Source organism: Centruroides vittatus, unplaced genomic scaffold, assembly GCF_030686945.1.
Source record: "Centruroides vittatus isolate TY-2023 unplaced genomic scaffold, ASM3068694v2 contig_727, whole genome shotgun sequence".
In the NCBI taxonomy this organism is placed as follows: Eukaryota; Metazoa; Arthropoda; class Arachnida; order Scorpiones; family Buthidae; genus Centruroides; species Centruroides vittatus.
In genome coordinates, this window is record NW_027122464.1 from 25,264 (window position 1) to 45,440 (window position 20,177).

The 20,177-nt window shown below is 34.0% G+C and overlaps 1 protein-coding gene across 1 annotated transcript; it reads left to right on the forward strand.

Annotated features, from left to right (window-relative positions):
• The first annotated feature begins 10,976 nt into the window (after positions 1–10,976).
• On the forward strand, positions 10,977–20,092 carry LOC136980856 (S-adenosylmethionine decarboxylase proenzyme-like). Its single transcript, XM_067277058.1, has 6 exons — positions 10,977–11,450; positions 11,548–11,622; positions 11,695–11,722; positions 13,216–13,258; positions 19,838–19,904; positions 19,974–20,092. The coding sequence occupies exons 1-6, from the start codon at positions 11,334–11,336 to the stop codon at positions 20,034–20,036; spliced, it is 393 nt and encodes a 130-aa protein (XP_067133159.1). The 5' UTR covers positions 10,977–11,333; the 3' UTR covers positions 20,037–20,092.
• The last annotated feature ends 85 nt before the right edge of the window (positions 20,093–20,177 follow it).

A 20,177-nucleotide genomic window follows, 5' to 3' on the forward strand; every position in this document is an offset into this window, starting at 1 on the left:
AATTGTTTATTTTTATCATTTCCAGTATTTTTTTAAAACTTTTACGGAAATGTGAGGTACCGGACGGGTCTGACCCGTCACGAAAGACGCGAAAAAACAGATAATTTAGAGAAAAATGTATTAGTTTAAAAAAACATTGGGTGTCCGACTACAAACGACTTTTTACCTTTGTTTATATCAAACTGCCAGGTAGAAACCATAAATCGCGGAAGGAAGTCCTCCTATGATCGGTGGAAGGTCGAATTCGTCTTCGATTTTGACTTTTCTCGCACTCCAGGTAAGAGTCTCGTTACGTTTAGTAACGAGGGATTAACCACTCGGGAAGCGTGATTCAGGGGAACGACCAATTGAAATGGATGAAAGAAAGAACGGAGATTGATATACTCTCCGACAATCGAGGACACCTGACACTCGGTTAACGTTCTGAATAACCAAAACGTCGTGTGTAAATGCGCAAAAAAAAAAAAAAAAAAAAAACAATTTCTCGTCTATTGTGCCAACCTGTAACCCGTGCCACTCCGGACTTACTCGACGAAGTCTCCCCGTGCCTTACAGACTTGTCGACGCCACTGTCCCGAGGCCACCTTCGATCGACCATCGAAGAACCACATCGATGCCCAGGACGTCCGAACAGTTGATTGTCCTAAAGCAAACAATTTCGTACATAGTGTGTGTTTATTTATGTTAAAATAAACGGTTTTTGTCGGATACTTGTCGTCTTTGTCTCTTCCGCCACCACGCACATACGAATGGACCCTAGACCATTACTGACGCGCAATTAACCGATTGCCCGTGGAAGTCGGCTTTTTACAGAAACACAGCTTCCCTATCATCACATGTTTACGGCACGCCACTGCTTTGCAGCTGCATCAGCTTCTTAATTTCCCCTTATACCCACGTGGCCTGGGACCCAACAAAATTTTACAGAAAATTAATCACAATAAGATGACAAATCAGTTTACGAATTTTAATCACTATGGAGTGAGAACTAGGTTCACATGAGATCACAGCCTGAAATGCACTAACTGAGTCAGTGTAAATCACGCAGCAACGATGACCTTTCCTATTTATATACTTCAGGGCTAAATAAATAGCCTGCAACTCCGCAGTAAAAATGGAAGAAATCGAGCTATTTGTTCTGCCACAATTTCATTCAGGCAGACGAAGGCTGAGCCAACGTATCATCGATTTCGATCCATCAGTATAAATAGGAATTAAATTCCTCTCCTGATGTTGAATTTCTGCAAAGTGCTGTCTATAGACGTAGTCAGGTGTGGTTTCTTTGGGGAATTGTTTTAAGCTTAAATCCACATTAATCACTGGGGTTAACCAACGTGAAATTCTATTAACCTCAACCTGTGAGATGTTGCTTGTGTCCAGGTCAATCGTGCTGCTTATATTCTCCATTCTTATATCAAATGTAAGGAACACTATTTGGGCGAGCTGCAAATAATCTTTTCAGCTGAGTATCTGATACTCTACAATAAACTGAAGGTTTAGCCAGAGATTTCTGTTTAACGTAATAGAACAAAGACAACTGCTCTCTCCTGAGAGATAGTGGAGGCTCATAAGCATCTATGTACAAACTTTAAACAGGAGAAGTTCGAAACGCACTAGTGCACAAACGCAATGCTTCATGGTGGATTGGATCCAGCATCCAAAGAGTAGATTCTCGCGCAGAGCCATACACAATGCATCCATAATCAAGCTTAGAGCGAACAAGGGCTCTATATATTCTGAGCATTGAACATTTGTCTGCTCCCCAGAATGAGCAGCATAATACCTTTAAAACGTTTACAGCTTTTAAACATCTACTCTTCAAATTGCGCAAGTGTGGTAAGAACGTCAATTTATGGTCAAACACGACACCCAAAAATTTTGCTTCGTTGACCATTGGGATTTTAACCCCATTTAGGTGAATTTAAGGGTGGTTTATGAACTAAGGCTAATGCGGGCCCTAGGCAACATTGTAATTCCGGGCCTATTTTTCAGTCACGACACATACTTTGCGTTTGGTAGTTTGGTTTTAAAGCATATAGTATGTAGTTCTATTTAATTATCGGATTCCAAGAAAAAAAAGGAAAAAAATAATATACATGTACAAAAATTAAATAAACATAATTTATTAAAACAAACAATAATACTTAAACAAACATACCCAGATTGATTAGTTATATTGCCTTTTTTCTCACTTTTAATTCTGCAAACTCGTCAATTAGTTTGTCATAATTAATAGAGTATATAGAAAAGAGTTATTAAATAAAAGTAATGATAAACTATTTAATTTTCGTTGGCCTAACGTGGATCCTAAAAAATTTTTTATTCTGGCCATTACTGAAAATGATCTTTCACCGCTTGCACTGCTTATTGGAAGGGTTAAATAAATTCTCATAATTAGGGAATGTCAAAATAATATTAACATAATTTAATTTTCCCGAATAAATGACCCCACGGATACAGGCGAAATAATATTTTCTTTACTTATAAAAGTCTTAAATTGTACTACTTCATTTTTCAGTTCTGCTAGGTTTAAATGTTGTTCATAACATTTTAATTCCTCTATTGAAGAGTCACTAACATCACTGTCATAAAAAATTGTTTTAAGTTTATTGCTAATAGTTTTATATCACTCAGATCTTTTTTTAATGTTGCTAATTAAAGAATCGCATACAACAAAAGAAATACAGTCAAACCTGTTTTTATGCGGGGGATAGGGACCGCATTAAAAAAAACGCATTAAAAAAAATCTCACGAAACTTCACGAATGGCTGTAAATAATAGTTTTCGCGAAACAATTAAAATATATTTTTTTTATGCGGTCAACAGGGACCGCATAAAAAAAGTCTCACATAGAAAATAACTGAAAACCGTACGAAATAGAATTTATTGACAACAGATGTCAGCACTTGACTGCATCGTCTGGTCTATCGTCTGTTTTACATATTTTTGTCCAGGTGGTGTTTTGTTGACTTAAAAAGTAAATTATTTCATTTTTCGCATATTCATGCAATAATATTACTATAATAAGTGCATTTATGCTATAATAAGTTTATTTAGCTATAATAAGTCAACGTAAGACATGACGAATCGCACGAGACTAGTCGCCAACTATACCGCACAAATTAAAAATTCGCATTAAAAAAATCGCACAAATAAAAATCGCACATAAAAAGAGCGCATAAAAACAGGTTTGACTGTATTAACTTTAAAATGTTCTTTGCCACTGAATCTTATTTCATGTTCTGGAATTTAGAGTATATATAGAATATATATAGTGACAGTTATATTCACTACATGTAATTTATACTGGACAGTGATTCTTTAAGTTAAAAACAAGTTAAGAACATAAATTAATTTTTTACAAACAAGAGACAAGTCGCTCTAAAATTTATTAGACGATCACCATTTACACTGATGTTCCAGAACAATTTTATAGACAGCCGGACCTTCCTTTTTAGGCTACTCAACTGCCTACTCTTTAAAAAGTTCCTTTAAAAAACACAGAAAAACCAATAAAGTTAAAAAATCTTTAAAATTGGTATGGTAATCTTACGACATCTTCTTTAGGTCATCCTTATCCCGTCGAGATCTCGGCTCCTTTTATCCACTGAGAATTAGCGCTGTTTAATGTAGATTACGCCGATATATCCCTCTGGTGACGAATTTAAATTTAAATTTAACGAATTTAAATTTAAATTTAAATTCGTCACCAGAGGGATATATCGGCGTAATCTACATTAAACAGCGCTAATTCTCAGTGGATAAAAGGAGCCGAGATCTCGACGGGATAAGGATGACCTAAAGAAGATGTCGTAAGATTACCATACCAATTTTAAAGATTTTTTAACTTTATTGGTTTTTCTGTGTTTTTTAAAGGAACTTTTTAAAGAGTAGGCAGTTGAGTAGCCTAAAAAGGAAGGTCCGGCTGTCTATAAAATTGTTCTGGAACATCAGTGTAAATGGTGATTCGTCTAATAAATTTTAAGAGCGACTTGTCTCGTTTGTAAAAATAAGTTAAAACATAAATTAAATTTAATGAAAACTAATACTGAAATTATCATCAAACCTCTAGAACATGAAAAATTATTTTGATAACATATCAAATATTTGATCAAAAACTAGTAAAACTCCAATATTCATAAATATAAAACAAGAAACATATTCTATGAAGATAACATTTAGGAAAGTATCTAGGGAGTGTTTAGTCGCTGAAGCACCGCATTGATACCAATAAATAATTGCTCCTTTTTTTTTTGTAAGATTCTCGATAAGATCATATTGTTAATCATAAAATTTTAAAATAGTTCTGATAAATCTAAAATTTAGCTGCTTTTCAAATATTTTAGTATAAATTAATATAGACCATTCCTGGAAAACATCAAACTGGCTATAAGTTCCAAAAAATTTTAACCCGATTAAATGTAAATTTTTAAGTTTAAACTACTAGATGGAAAATTAAATTTCAAATGATTAAATTTGTGCATCTCTCCAATCTTTCTTTTCTCAAAGGTTTGTGTGTGTTTTAAAACAATTGGGAATCAACTATCATTTATTTATAAATCAGTTTTCTTAAAATTAATGGTGTAAAGTCAATTTCTAGCATTTTAACATCTTATTGTTACGTATTTTCATGCATTTTTTCAAATTAACATCGAACGTCTGCAGTATGTGTGACATTAAAAATCATATATTACGTCATCTATCAGTAAACATTAAATTAAAAACTTTTTTCGAATATAAGCAAATCTTAAAATTTCAAAAACCGAATGAAATGATAAATAATATAAATTAACACAAATAAACTGATAATGCAGTATTTTAAGAATTATATAAAAACATTACTGAAAACAACGTAAACATGTTCGAAATAAATACGGTGGAACTTGGTTAACTCGAATCGGTCGGGGGGGGAAATTTCAACTTCAAATGCAGCAAAGGGCTAGTCAAATAGATGTATAACAAACGCGGGCCGTATTCAATATTATTCAGTAAACGAAAACGTGCTCTAAACTAAAAAAAAAGGGCTCTAACAGATTGGTAGGCTTGGCCTTATTTGGTTTCGGCAACGCGACACGTGGACATTTCTGAGAGGGTTTGCCTCCCGATAGGTTTTGTTTCGTCGGAAATGCGCTCATTTGACTTAGCTTTACTGACGTGAAAACCCGGAAAACACGTGGCCAGCACGGCGAGCACGACCAACTACCAGTGCTTAGTGGTTTTATCCACTCGACCCCTGGTGGGTTTGTTGCCAAGCCTTTACGATTTACTTAACGATTTACTTACATTTTTGTTTTAAACCCCGCAAGGTATTGAAAATATTAACATATTAATCATAATAAATAAAATTGTGTGTGGTGCCATCTGTTATGAGGTTTTGTTATAAAACTTTTAAATTATTAATTATAATAAAATGGCAAAAGCTTGATTTTAAGGACAGTGGGTCTTTATTTTTTTAAAGATGTGAATGCTAACGAGTAAAATCTTAATTGTCTGACCCCCTCACTATCCACCCACGTCCTACGGCCGGATGGCCGAGCGGTCAAGGTGGCAGACTGCCGCTCTGGGGACACGGGATCGAGCAGGACGGGTGGAAAAATCCCCAAGAATTTTTCGGGGGTGGTCCGTACGGATATTTTTCGCTCAGCCGCCCCATTGTGGGCCTGACTGAACCCATAATGGGGATTGCTAAAAGAAGCCCTTAGTGCCCACAGGGAGGAAAGTTTAAAAAAAATCTCCCCAAGTCTCGACCTGTACCACCAAAATATCATCAATGTTCCTTATACTGTATACAAGTTACTGTGCTCAATTTCATATTTTAATCTTTACCTCATCCTGAGATATTAAAGGAAATAGAATCAAACACACATCCACGGAATTTTTTTTACCTTTTTTTTTAGTTCAGTTCTCAAAACGTGGAGATTTGCAAAAAATCCGAAAGATCAAATTCGACACCATTACAATATTTTCCCTTGTTATGTACATGGGTAAGATTTTGTAACTAAAATGTGCAAGATTTTGTCGTACGATAGTGTGAAACCGAATGTCTGAACACCATATTTCAAGGTATACACGTAATTACAGAGCTATATTAATATCGTAGTTAGGGTGACTAGACGTCTCCAGTTTTATCTGTGCTTACAATATTTGATTGCAGAATCAATTTTTGAATAGAACAATTTTATTAACACGCCAATATAAAATCACCAATTTATAGATCAATAAAAAAATAAATTTTAAGTAACGAAGTTCAAAACCCTTTTTCGCTGATTCTAAAATATGGATTGTAAATGAACTTGCTCACTTAACTATAGCATATTTGCATTGACAAAATAATAGGTATGCTGGATGTATCACAAAACAATTTTTCTACGTAAGGGCCGCATTTCAAAACTTTTGAACTGACGCAGGCCGCACACAAGAGAAAAGAGGGGGGGGAAACTGTCGGTAAATCACAATTCTTTATTCATATATAATTATAAATTAGCATAGGTATACTTAATATAGCTTCTGGCACCGATCTAAACGTAATATATCGGAAATATTTGGTTAAATATCAGTCACTGCTAGTTTTAAATTAGTTTCGATGTGTCTGTTAGCTGGTTTCTTGTTTTAATTTTTACTAAATTCATTGCGGAAAAACTTTTCACAAATATAAGTTGTAGAAAATAACGTTTGAGTTTTTGTCGAATATCTCATTAAGCTGGGAAATTGATATATTTATTCATACCTTATGCCACGCGGGCCGCAAAAAATATTACTGCGGGCCGCATGCGGCCCGAGGGCCGCGGGTTGCCCATCCCTGACTAAAATAATAGGTATGCTGGATGTATCACAAAACAATTCGTTGATATGCATATTATTTTACCATTTATTGAAACAAAACCAAATTTGCATGCTAACATTTTTACATAAAGAATTAAATCGGCTGAATATTTGATACTGCAGAATGCATGGAATCTTTAACGTTTTTCAGGTTTGACCAACATTTTGATTTTAAAATCGTCAATGGTGAAAATGCCGGGAAGTTGTATAGATCAGTGGCCTGCCGTGACATTTGATGATAGGGAAACTGTGTTTCTGTAAGAAGGCGACTTCCAGGGGCAATCAGTTAATTGCGCGTCAGTGATGGCCTAGGGTTCATTCGTACGTACGTGATGGCGGAAGAGACGTATCTGACAAAACCGACAAAAAAGAAACATAAAATAAACATATACTATGCACAAAATAGTTTTCTTTAGGACAATCAGCCGTTCGGACATCCTGGGCGTCGATGTGGTTCTTCGATGGTCGATCGAAGGCGGCCCCGGGACAGTGGCGTTGACAAGTCTGTAGGGCACGGGGAGACTTCCTCTGTTGGCGTCGGGACACGGTCTAAGCCAGAAGTGGCACGGGTTACAGGTTGGCACAATAGACGAGAAATTGTTTTTTTTTTTTTTTTTTTTGCGCGTTGACACACGACGTTTTGGTTATTCGGAACGTTAACCGAGTGCCAGGTGTCCTCGATTGTCGGAGATTGATATAATCTCCGTTCTTTCTTTCGTTTATTCTGATTGGTCATTCTCCCTCAATCACGCTTCCCGAGTGGTTGGTCCCTGGTTACTAAACGTAACGAGACTTACCTGGACGGGAGAAAAGACAAAATCGAAGACGAATTCGATCTTCCACTGATCGTAGGACGACTTCCTTCCGCGATTTATGGTTTCTACCTGGCAGTTTGATATAAACAATGGGTGTCCGACTACAAACGACTTTTTCCTATGTTTTTTAAACTAATAAATTTTTCTCTAAATTAACCGTTTTTTCGCGTCTTTTGTGACGGGTCAGACCTGCCCGGTACATGACATTTCCATAAAAGTTTTAAACAAATACTGGAAATGACAAAAATAAACAATTTATGTATTTTAGTTCTAAAATACAAATAATACATACGTAATACAAATTGATATGATACAAACAATGATAGAAAAACTTTTTTTTAATTTTTTATAATATAACTGTATTCGGCGATTTTTTTCCGCAAAGTCGTTAATTACTTTATCATAAAAGTCGCTGGTTGTCGACTCCATCGACGTATTTAAAAAGCTCTTTTTCTATCGAAAGCAACGCTAGCGACGACAATTTTTCCTCCGACCGAGTGTTCCTGGCCAATGTATGAATTTGCTTCGTGGTCGAAAAACTGCGCTCAGCAGACCCACCGGTAGATGGTACCGTAAATATTAATGATGTTAAATCATATAATTCTTTTAGTACGTCTTTGTTCGGATCGACATTAATTATAATATGTTTTATGTCTAAGAGTTACTTGTCGATATAGTCCGGACACGAATACTGTAGAACCTCTATTATCCGAACTAATTGGGGATGAAGGTAGTCTGGATAAGGAAAAATCCGGATAATCGAAAAAATAATAATTGACAGTGCATATAGCAGACATGGGCAAATGCGGTTCTTTTTGAGTTACATGCGGCTCTTGCTGAGTGTTAATTTCTGTTTTTTTATTATTGTTTTTACAATTTTATTTTTATAATTTTATGAAAAGATGTTTGTTAAAAAAATTAAATATTTGTTTTATATTATATTTATATTATATAATAAAATCGCGCGCCTTACCATACTATCCACCACGACAGTACAGAACTGCGGCTCCCATGCATTTTGCAAAACCTACATTTTGGCTCCCACTGAACTCTTGCTTGCCCACCCCTGGCATATAGTATGAATAATTTTTATTTGTCTAGATTTACATATAGCTTCAATATTAAATTATTTTTTATTAAGAAATTCAATTAACGATTTTTGTTTAAAGCTAGCTGTTCTTTTTGAAGCTACTAAATCGCGAATACTTTTAAGACATATAAGTTGTCCTGAGTTACACTCTTCTTAGCTCTCAAACCACTTCGTGGCGACATCTAAGCACTGAAAAGCTTCAGAATGTGTAGGACCAATATCTCTTACTTCGAAAATCTCTTCGTCTTCTCGATCTTGTTTATCTGAGGCAGATATTTCTTTAATTATTTTCTCATCATTCAAAATTTGGAATCCAGGATCGTTTGCATCGCAATTTAACCACTCGGTTACATCTTCTTCGTCACATTCTGCACATATTGAAATTTGTGCTATTGCTTCCGCAATGTCTCCTATACCACTTTCTACTGTTACTGGAATTTACTAATGGTCTTTTCAAAATTTTGTTCCATGCATTCCATCACGTACGTACATAAACAGTGTCGCAATTTGCCAAGTGCAAATCAGCAAATTCGTACAATTTTTGTTTGTTGAACAATCCGGATAATCGAAAGTCCGGATAATGGAGGTTCTACTTGTATAAATATTGCGATTCGCTACGTAATTTAGATAAATCAAAAAATTTCTCAGTAAAATTTACTTAATTTATAGAATTAAAACACGCTCGGAATTGTTATTCGTAATATTAAAATTATCAATCATCTAAAAGTGATAAAAATTCTAAAGATTTTATGTCTGAAAATCTGTCAACATAATTACAGTACAGGTATACCTCGAGTTACGTCGTTCCCGATTATACGTCGTTTGTCAAAAAAGTATATGGAAAAATAAAAATCAAGTTTAAGTCAGTTTATTTGACTTTAAATCCGTCCGCCATAAACATTGAAGTCGTAATATCACCAGAAAAGCGTTGAAAGCACATAAATCATATTAAAATATGTACATTTACAGTAAATGTACAGTACATATAATCATCATAAATCCTAGGGAACGAACAATGAAAACATCTGTGTTTCTGTGCTGTCGTCTTATTTAGCGGTCTTTAAGTGCTCATTATTGGCGTTTAGTTACGACGTAAGTCGAAACTACGACTTACGTCGTAACTACACAAGTAAATTCGATTTACGTCGTTTCTCCTGGAACCAATTACCGACGTAAGACGAGGTATACTTTTTTTTTTTTTTAACTCTTTCCGCCCTGTGGGCACTAAGAGGGCCTTTTTTAGTAGGCCCATTATGGGTTCGACCAGGCCCACAATGGGGCGACCGGGTGGTGAGGGACGGGGCCCGACATATCCGAACGGACCACCCCCCGAAAAATTCCTGGGGATTATTCGACCCGTTCGGATTCGATCCCGGGTCCCCCAGAGCTGTTAAGCTGCCACCTTGACCGCTCGGCCATCCGGCCGCTAGACGAGGTATACTTGTATAATTAAAAGAAAATTATAATGAAATATAACTTTGCGAAAAAAGTACATAAAATTAACATTGAATAATCTTTACTTTTTAAATCTTAAACAATTCACTTAGTCAGATAGCTCCCTACCCAGTGGCTAAGTGATAGAATCGTTGGAAGCGTTACACGTGTGTAGCTTCCACCAGCTAAACCAGCTGAGGTTGGTGCTCTGTAAAGCGCATGCGCAAATGCCTTCTGACTGCTTTACACCACAGTTATTCTCGCCGTGGAAGCTGTCTCGTAAGCGCTTCCATTCTGCCACTGATATTCGAATATACAATAGCAATCTTATCGTTTTTTTCACATGTAGTATAGAAATTTGTAATAAGATACATAATGCAGTTATAATAAAATATTAATTTTAATTAATTCAAAGTACTGTACGTTAAAATATAAAAATTTATATTTTAGAAACTACAAAGGAAGGTCATTGGAAGGTGGAAGCGGCGCTTCCACCGCTTCCAATGACGGCACGCCACTTATCGATATGCTTTAAATGCTACCACTCGCATGCAATTCATATTGATCAACGCGAGTGGTCATGTGCAGACAGGCTAAAGAATGGTAGAGAGTATGCCATATGAGTTGAAGTTTGTTCGGCGGCTCTATCTCATAAACTCATAAATTATAAGGCTTGCTTGAGATGAGGTGAGATTGGAGTTTGTCCGAAGAGCCGCAAACGTCTATGCAAAGAGCCACATGTGGCTCGCAAGCCGCACTTTCCGACCCCTGCTTGTTAACATTAAACCAGAATTTACTTAATTATTAGTTGTAATTTTATGTTAATTTCTGCAATATATTAAAACTTTAATTTATTTTAATCTATTAAATATTAGTATATTTTAATTTTTATATTATATGAACTTTTTATTTTTAATATTAATTTTTAAATATATTATGCACTTAGCTCAGAAAGACTGATTATGGTAGCAAAAATAAACAAATTTTCTGTCTTCGGAGATCCTTTAGCATTTAAATACAAAAGCTGGTGCTGGCACGTAGTGGAGTGTGGAGCTGTTACTTACAATTAGAGTGCAGTCTTTGCACCAACCCTACGGCGTTCAGCCTGGTTTCAACATACAAAATTATAAATTTAATATGAAGTTTTGTTTTTTTTTTCCAGTGAGAGCAGCATGTTCATATCCAAAAACCGTTTTATTCTGAAAACATGCGGTTCAACAACTCTCCTCCGTGCAATTAAACCACTTCTGTTTCTAGTGAGAGAATTTGCAGGTTTTGATCATGTGTTGGTATGCATATTGTAAAATTTTTTATAAATTAGTTTTAAAAAATTACATAATGAATGTATTTTATTTATTTTATATGGATATGTATTTTTATTTTCAGGATATATTTTATTCCAGAAAAAATTTTATGAGACCAGAATTACAAGATAAACCACATACCAGTTTTGAAGATGAGGTGAGGAAATGTACTTTTTATAAATTTTAACAAATAGACCGCATTCTAAATATAATTTTTTTTTTTTTACAGGTTGAAGTATTGGATGAATTATTTAAAGGTAAAAAATTATCTATGTAATCAAATACTGAAGAAATATATAGATATCATTGTAAATCACTTTGAAATGATATTCTGGAGTGTTTTCTAATGTTAAACTGGAAATTGTGCTGCTTTGATGCATAAACTCTGTCAACTCTCTGGTGTATAATTTTTGTGTGTTAATAATGATTTACAATTAGAGAATTTTCTCTATGGTTCTATGTGACTACTGGTTTAACAGTTTCATTATTAATGATAAAAATTTGAGAGGGCTTAATGCAAGCTTCATGTTTTGTTTCCCTCAATTGCTATCATGGGAGAATTTATTTTATTGATGCAGACACCATTACTTCTAGACCCCACGCCAGTGTTTTTCAACCTTTTTTCATTGAGTGGCACCCCTGATTGAAAGATAAAAATCGTGGCACCCTCGACCGGTGGCAGATCTAGAATCTGAATAAGGGGGCTAATGGGGCAGATGAATTTTTTGCGAAAACGAATATTATGTGCAATGCTGGGGTGGGGTTCGGGGAGGGGACTCCCTACTTAGGAAGAAAAATTTTAAAAATTGACAGTTTTAAGTAGCATTTTAATGCAAAAATACTGTTTCTACGTGTTCAAAATCAAAATTCAAGTCCATTTGAATTTTGTCGAAATACTGACAATGAGTTATCTTGAACTACACTTAAGTAAATTTCCAAGGAAATGCCTAAAGGTCTTAAACTTTGCGACACCCGAAGCATGGTGCTGCGGCACTGCAGCAACTGGCGTAGGGCACTGAAAAACACTGCCCTACGCCAATACACCATTTATTTTACATTTAAATAAAGATTCAATTTAGATGAATTTTCTCATATTTTAATAATAACATAATATTAAATTAATATAACTCAATTTTCATATGAAGATGGAAACAATTATTTCTTTAATTTCATCCAATTCACAGAAAGACACTAAAACAATCTTAATGCTTTAAGGTCAGAGTTAACATAAAACTATTTCAAATGAGATTGTGAAATGATCTGAGCAGCATTGATGAAATAGATGAACTTGTTTACTGTAAGCATGAATAATGAATTATGGTAACATATAATGAGTTTCTATAAATACATTAATTTATCGGTAGCCTTTCTAAAAATTTTAGTGTATTTAACATTTTTAGTCTGTGTCCAGAAATCAAGACCACTTCAGTTCCCAAGCTTGCCAGATATTTGGTTCTATATTGTACTAGATTTTTACAAAATGTAATAAATTATTGACAATTTAAATTACAAAAAATCACTGTTTGAATAAAAATTAAATTTTTTATTCATATTGAATGGGAACACTTAATTTATACAAATAATTAAGTAAATTTTGAACTGATTTTTAAGGTTTCTCATTGATATAACATTGTAACATGTATTAGATGTATGAATGCAAATAATGAAGTTCTTTATTAATTGAAAGTTCTAATACTGTAAAATTATTTTGAAGAAAGATTGATTTAATTTTAATTATTAAAATTTTCAGATGGAGCAGCATACTGTCTTGGAAAAGTGAATAGAGATTGTTGGTGAGGATATCATTTTGAAATATTTAATTTTACGAATTTATTTAAATTAGGTAATTTTGAAATTGTATTGACATGTTTAAAACCTGTATTTTAAACTAAAATTATAGGTTAATTTTTTATTAAAATTTTTCAAACTTTCTAGTTTATTTTGTTATGTAAACTAATCTGCGTCTTTTAATAATTAAAACTTTCGGAATATTAAAATTGAGGGACTCTAAACACTTGGTATGATTTCACTTTAATCATTTGTGTTCGTAAAATTTCCGAGTGGTTAAGTTAAATAAATAGCTTATGATATATATATATCTTGCTTTGATTTATTTTCCTTTTTAAAGATGATCTTATCAGATTGCCATTATCACTTTTATAATATCCAATGGGGAGAATTATGACCTAAGCGAAAATTTTATTTCAAGTTCTGTATTTGTTTTTAATTATCTAGTTTCAGTTAGATATAATTGGAACAATGAAAGATTGTACTTGGTCGATACCAACTGCCTCTATTTTAAGGCAGCTAGGATGGCAGGTGTGTCAAACTGGAGGGCTTCTGTGACCTCTGATGTGATTTTTTATGATGCTCTAAAATTAAATAAAATGGCTTGCAGATCAACATTAACTGATAAACATCTATCTGTCACAATGAAGATTGATTGTTCTCAGTCTTTGAATCCAGATATTGGAAAACTAGTAGGAGGAAGATAATGCTGGCAAGTTTCCAAAGAAAACAATTAATTTTGGTTTTATAAATATGTACATGAAATAAATGTTTAAATAAAAGCAATACTATAGCAATTATATATTGTTGAGTTGAATTTGCTGAACTACATAGTGTGATTTAATTGCCCTATCTATATTCCTGCATTCTCACTTCAAATTATAATTTTAAGAAAATTTGTAAATGTGATGTGGCCTGCTTGAATCTTACCAGTTGCATTAATGGACTGTTATTTAAATGAGTTTGACACACCTGGGTAATGGGATAAGGAAATTGTTTTGTTTTGATTCTATATGGGAGTACGTAAGCTAAAACTTTTGTAACCTAGGGATAATTGGAAAGTAGGGGAGGAGAGTCACACACTTTTACTTTAGAGACTGTTTTCTGGGGTGTCTTGGGATATTTTCCAAAATAGTGAGCTTCCTTGAAAATTGAACTTCAACTATAATTCACACATTTGAAGGCATTTCAAGTTAGATTGAAATGTTTTCAAATTTGTGGGTTTTGGTTCAAGTCTTATTTTATTAAGTTTGGTTTGAAGTGATTGGCGAAAAGTTAGTGATTTAACAAAAATTGATTGATGGTATTTGTAAGGTTTGCCGACTTTAAAGGGGGATACAATTAATCCCGCGTCAGGATGAGCGTAAGGGAACCCGTGTATGTGGGCGGTTGCGAAAGAGGCAAATGATGACAAGTGTTTACATGCGGAAAACCGTTTATTTTGACGAATTCATGCTTACATCGGTTTGATGGTATCCAAATCTCAGCGATCTTCCGTAACGTGCACGAGTTCGGTTTGTCGAGTTGTCCAGTCCCGGGCGGAAGAGAGGGGCCGTAGCGCTGGCGATGGTGGCGGGCGGTGACACACTTAAAATTCCGAATGACGACACTACACACTGTCTTATCCCACAAGAGGCATGTCCGTCCTTCCGGAAAAAACTCTCTTTTGACCTTGAAGTCCCAGTTTTTATACGTTTTTCTCGTGTACTATCCACCTTGCGGATTGGTCCCTCGTCCCTTTCCTCGCTTCCCGATTGGTCTCCCCTTTGTTTTCAAGCGCAAAACGAGACCATGTCGGGTCGCGGGAAAGGTCCGATTCGAGGTGTCTATTTGACACCCTTTGTCGACTATGCTCCAAGATTGTTGATAGAACCACAACACCTACACTCATAATTTAATCCGTTGTTTGCAATTAATGTCATTTTGGAATTCTAACAATCACGCGCTATTTTTCTATCTCTCCAATTTTTCCCTTTTCCTGAAATTTGTTTTCCTAAGTTCAAATTTTTTCTTTGAATACTTGTGTCAAACTTATACCTCTACGAGTGCGTGTGTCAGAGTTCTACCTTTGGATTAAACATTAACAGGTCGTTTAACACGCGTTGACGTCGTCCCGAGACTCGTTGTTTACATTTTTCGTTACGTTGTTTTGATCAAGAGTTTTTTTTTCCTCTCTCTCATATAATTTATCGTTGTTTTCACAACAGGATTCTGCATTTGTTTCGATTTCGGACCTCGTCTGGGTCCTCACATATTGGGTGCTGATTACCAGCTTCAGTTCAATTCTATGTAAATACCAGCTGAAGGAGTTGAGAAGACTTAAAATGCATACTGGAAAATAAATCTGTTTCTCTAAGTTAATTCATTTTTCCTGGTTATTGAATGTTTGCTAAGTGAAATAATAAGTCTGTAGACTAAAAAGTATGTTTATTAAACAATATTAGGACAGGAAAGCTTAATCTAATAGGTTGTTGTTGTTGTTGTTAAAATCTACATACATTATGCTAAAAAGGAACAAGTAATATAAGAATTTGCCAAAGAATTACAAACTTCCAGGTAACAAGTGTGAAAAAATTAAAGAAATTTTTATTGTTACACCAAGCACACACGTGAAGAATAAATAAGGATGATGAGTTTTGAAAAGAAACATGTAAGAAAAAAATTAACTGCTGATGATAATTTAACATATGAGGAAAGTATCACTTATAGCACAATTCTTCTGTTCTTAAGATTATTTATGATAAGTTAATGTAATTAAATATTGGCATAATAGTATAGCTTAAGAATGAAAATACTGTAATTAGGTTTACACATGTAAAAATAGCTGTCAACAGCACACCTACAAATATCAGGTAATTTAAATGTGTTAAGTTTTTAACTACAGGTATCCCTTGTACAACACTGCATTCCTATGATACGGTTCAAGAACATCCCCAGACAAAAGTCACACTTTTTAAGGCATTTTGATATTCAAACAAGCATGCATGTGGCCTTATATTTGCCTATGGATTTTGGAATATTGACATTTTTAATGTTTTGTGCCTTTCACTCAGTTTTCTTTAATGAAAACTGATTATACAATTTTTCTTCTTTCTTATCCTAACTTCCTATTCAAGCTTTCATACAAACCAGTTATTGTTGCCAGTTATTGTGACAGTGCTCTAAAAGGACCTGAAAGACTTTGTGCTTTATTTTATAGATTAAATTCAAAGTTACTAAAAAGATTAAAGATAGGCAAACACAAGCCAAATGTAAATATCAGATTTTATGAAAAAAACAACAAAATCTCAATTATCAGTAACATCTTAATTTAAGGTCAACAATAAATTAGCTCGGATGATGTTTCGCCAAAAAAAATCCTCATTCAATGATGTTTAGCAGTGAAGAAAAATTAATATTAACAAGCAACACTTTTGATTGTGATTGTTAGTTATTGATTGCTTCAACAAGCATTTTTTTTATGAAAAAGAATATACTTTTGCTAACTTTTGGAACCTAACCCTAAGTTTTGTATTAGTCCTTTGTTTCATATAGCAGAGATACTGCACTTTTTGGAAGCTAACTGTGTTATACAGGAGATGTATGAAATGTGTATGTGTGTACAGTTATGTTTGTCAGTGGTTTGCGTGAGTTAGACAAATTAATATTTTGTTTGGCCAATATAACATTACTAAAGAGGACTGTAATTAAACAGTATATTTTAGGATTGCAAAAAAATGTAGATGTTTGTAGTTTAATGTATAATTTAGTAGAATAATAAAGGAGATACAGGTAAGTCTCAACACATGATAAGTCCAATAAATCCTGAGAAATAGAAAACAGTAAAATAACAGTTTAATAATAAGTAGGCTAGAAGCTGTTTAAGAATAGGAATGTTTTTAATCCAGGGTCTATTTTTAACAGTACCTTTTATTCCAGGATTTAATAAAGGAAATATGATATGATATACTTTTTGTTTACATAATAATAATTCTAAAATCAGACAAATACTGCATATTTTTATAAATTATTGCTGATTTTAAAGTATGAGGAAATGTAAAAAGGGGAAGTTTTTTATTTTATTCCTGTGAAAGTAAAGTTCACAGCTTGCTATGACTCAGTTGATATCTGAAGGCAAGTTCATATTTCAAAATTAAAATTAATATAAAAATGAATATTATGACATATGATGATGATGATAATAAAAATATTGTTAACAATTAATTATGTATCGACACACACCAACCTTTATAATGCAGCCTTTTAATTCCAATTTCAGACGTTTTCAGTCTTTTTGAAATTTGAATTAAAAGGCTGCATTATAAAGGTTGGTGTGTGTGTCGATACATAATTAATTGTTAACAATATTTTTATGCTACCAAATTGCAATTACCCTACTTTCTCTGATCATCACCCTGTAAACAAGGTACATTTGGTGTCATCTGTTTCCTCCATGGATAACCATGCAAACAAAAATATCTACACAGATGCAGAGATTAATATCTACACATCTGCCCCCTTGATGTTGGCTCAAGTATCTGTATCTTTCTCCAAACTGACATATTTTGCCCAAAATATATTAGAAGGTACAGATACATTCCACATACCTCCGTCAAGCTGAGGAAAATGCTGTCTACCAAGCTGTTCAGTGGGCCACTTCACTACCAAACAAAACCTTGTCTGTCAACGTTTACAGTGGTTCTCAGTCTGTCATAAAAGCTCTATTAAATCCCAGTTGCAATAGCAATATATCCAGTACCATATTACACATATATCACATATATCCAGCACCATATTATAAATCTTGAAAATAAGATAACTTTTATATTTTTTTCCTGGCCATACTGACATACTTGGAAATGAAAAAGCCAACTTTCAGGCTATGGGCTGGTTCACACTATGACCGACTGGTACGACTTCAAGTCGTGTTGCCATGGCAACAGCAGTTGGCCAACTGACTGGTCGTTCCAGTCGGACAGATTTAAAAAGTTAAATATTTGTAGCTGGGTCAGAGCAGTCAGTGAGCTACAGCCAATGAAAGCTTCGAAACTACAACCAATCAGACTTTGGATATATGAAAACTATTAAATCAATCAAACATAACTTTACTTTATATATATTTCTGATTTATTTAAATTTTTCCTTGTACCTTATTTCTTTCATAACCTCTTAAATTTTAAATGGGAACACATGATTTTAATTTATATATTAAAAAACATTATCGACATAATGAGAAAAGATGGTATTATTTAGACTTTTCATAAGAATTTATCAACGAAGTAAGATCATAACTGCAAAGTTTAATCAGGTAGATTACAAAAATATTTTTAAAAATTAGAAAAACTTAAAACGATTTCTAACACCCGTTCTGATTGGTCCTTACGAATTGGCCGCCGACATATAATCGTACTCAATGTGAATGCTTCTACTACTAGTTGGTCTGATTATAGGATCGTTCAGGTTGGACCAGTCGGTCATAGTGTGAAACAGCCCTGAGTCAGCTGCAAAGAACACTGACTTGGACTACACTCACATCCCTCTCTCACATAGCAGCCTTACAAATTATATTCATGACAATGCTGTGCAAAAGTGGAATCAACAATGGTTCAGCAGTAAAACTGGTAGAATAACAAGACTTTATTTTTCTAGTGTTGAATGCAGGTTCTCATCACCACTTAGAGATTTAATGTTTGCTACTGCTCCACTATTTACTGAGCATAATTTTAGAAGCTACCTGGCAATGTATAACCGGGCAGAAACTGCCTCTTGCTTTTGCTCTACAGAAAACCTAGACACCGTCGACCGTATGATCTATCATTGTCCAATTTACTATCAAGATAGACTTATTCTGAAATTAGAAATCTTTACGCTTGGTTTCAGGTGGCCATATCCATTCGATAAGCTTGTTCAGAAGCCACTGTTTGATGCTTTTTACAATTATGTTCAAAAAATATGGAAGATAAGACTATAATTTATAATTTCTAGTTTTACATTTTAGTTTTCACTAAAAGCCGAATACTGATTTTATGTTTACTTTGTATCATGTATTTTTGTTTATGTATTCTTAGTGTTATATACCCATAGGAGTGGTGCACTTATTCTAATAAAAAAGAAAAAAGAGACAGAAACCACCACACGGCCTTTCACCCATGATAAAAAAATGTTTAGAGAGTGAGTTTGCTAGAGTTATTATTTTATCATGTCACACCTGATAGTTTTAGTACAACAAGCGTTCTTAATAGAAACCGTCAAATTCAAAACTCCACCACTCAACGAGATCAAAACATAAAAATAAGAATATTACGTAAGACGAGATCTATTACCCCCTACCCCCGAGTAAGAAATTGTAAGAAATCCTTGACCCCACCCACCCCAAAATACCTTATGTAATTTATGGACAGCCTCTTATATGCTCTCTTCTTGAATTAACCACACTCATTTTAAAAGTTTAATTCTGGTACTCTTCCAAAGTATATTTTTGGTTTTAACTGAAGCAGCAAATTTTAAATGCTAATGTTCATGTGCACTTCTTTCATTGTTTGAAGTATAAACTTAAAACTAAAATCTAATCATTTTCAATTTATGAAGTTTAAATTTTATTACAGGTATCTATATACATTGAATCCATCTGTACAATTTGGAGGAATTCAAGTTCCGGACCAAACTTTGGAGATATCCTTTTCATTAATTTTTTTCAACTGACATAATAATTCCTTTAAAATATACCTTAATGAAAAACACATTATCATGCAAGATTTAGATCAAAAGATAATGAAAATATTCACAAGAGAAGTGAGTGCGTAAAGATGCAACTCAGAAGTCAGGAATTGATAAACTGCTACCAGGGGTGACTATTGATGATTTTCCCTTTAATCCATGTGGATATTCTATGGTTTACTGAAAGGAGTAAGTTTTGTTTAATCTTTGAAATCAATTTAAAATTGA

Bases quoted from the DNA above. Each gene is read 5' to 3' on its own strand.
- LOC136980856 (XM_067277058.1), top strand. From the start codon at position 11,334: ATGTTCATATCCAAAAACCGTTTTATTCTGAAAACATGCGGTTCAACA. The intron at 11,723-13,215 runs GTAAAAAATTAT...TAAAATTTTCAG, and splicing joins ATTGGATGAATTATTTAAAG to ATGGAGCAGCATACTGTCTT. The intron at 19,905-19,973 runs ATATCCTTTTCA...AATGAAAAACAC, and splicing joins TTCCGGACCAAACTTTGGAG to ATTATCATGCAAGATTTAGA.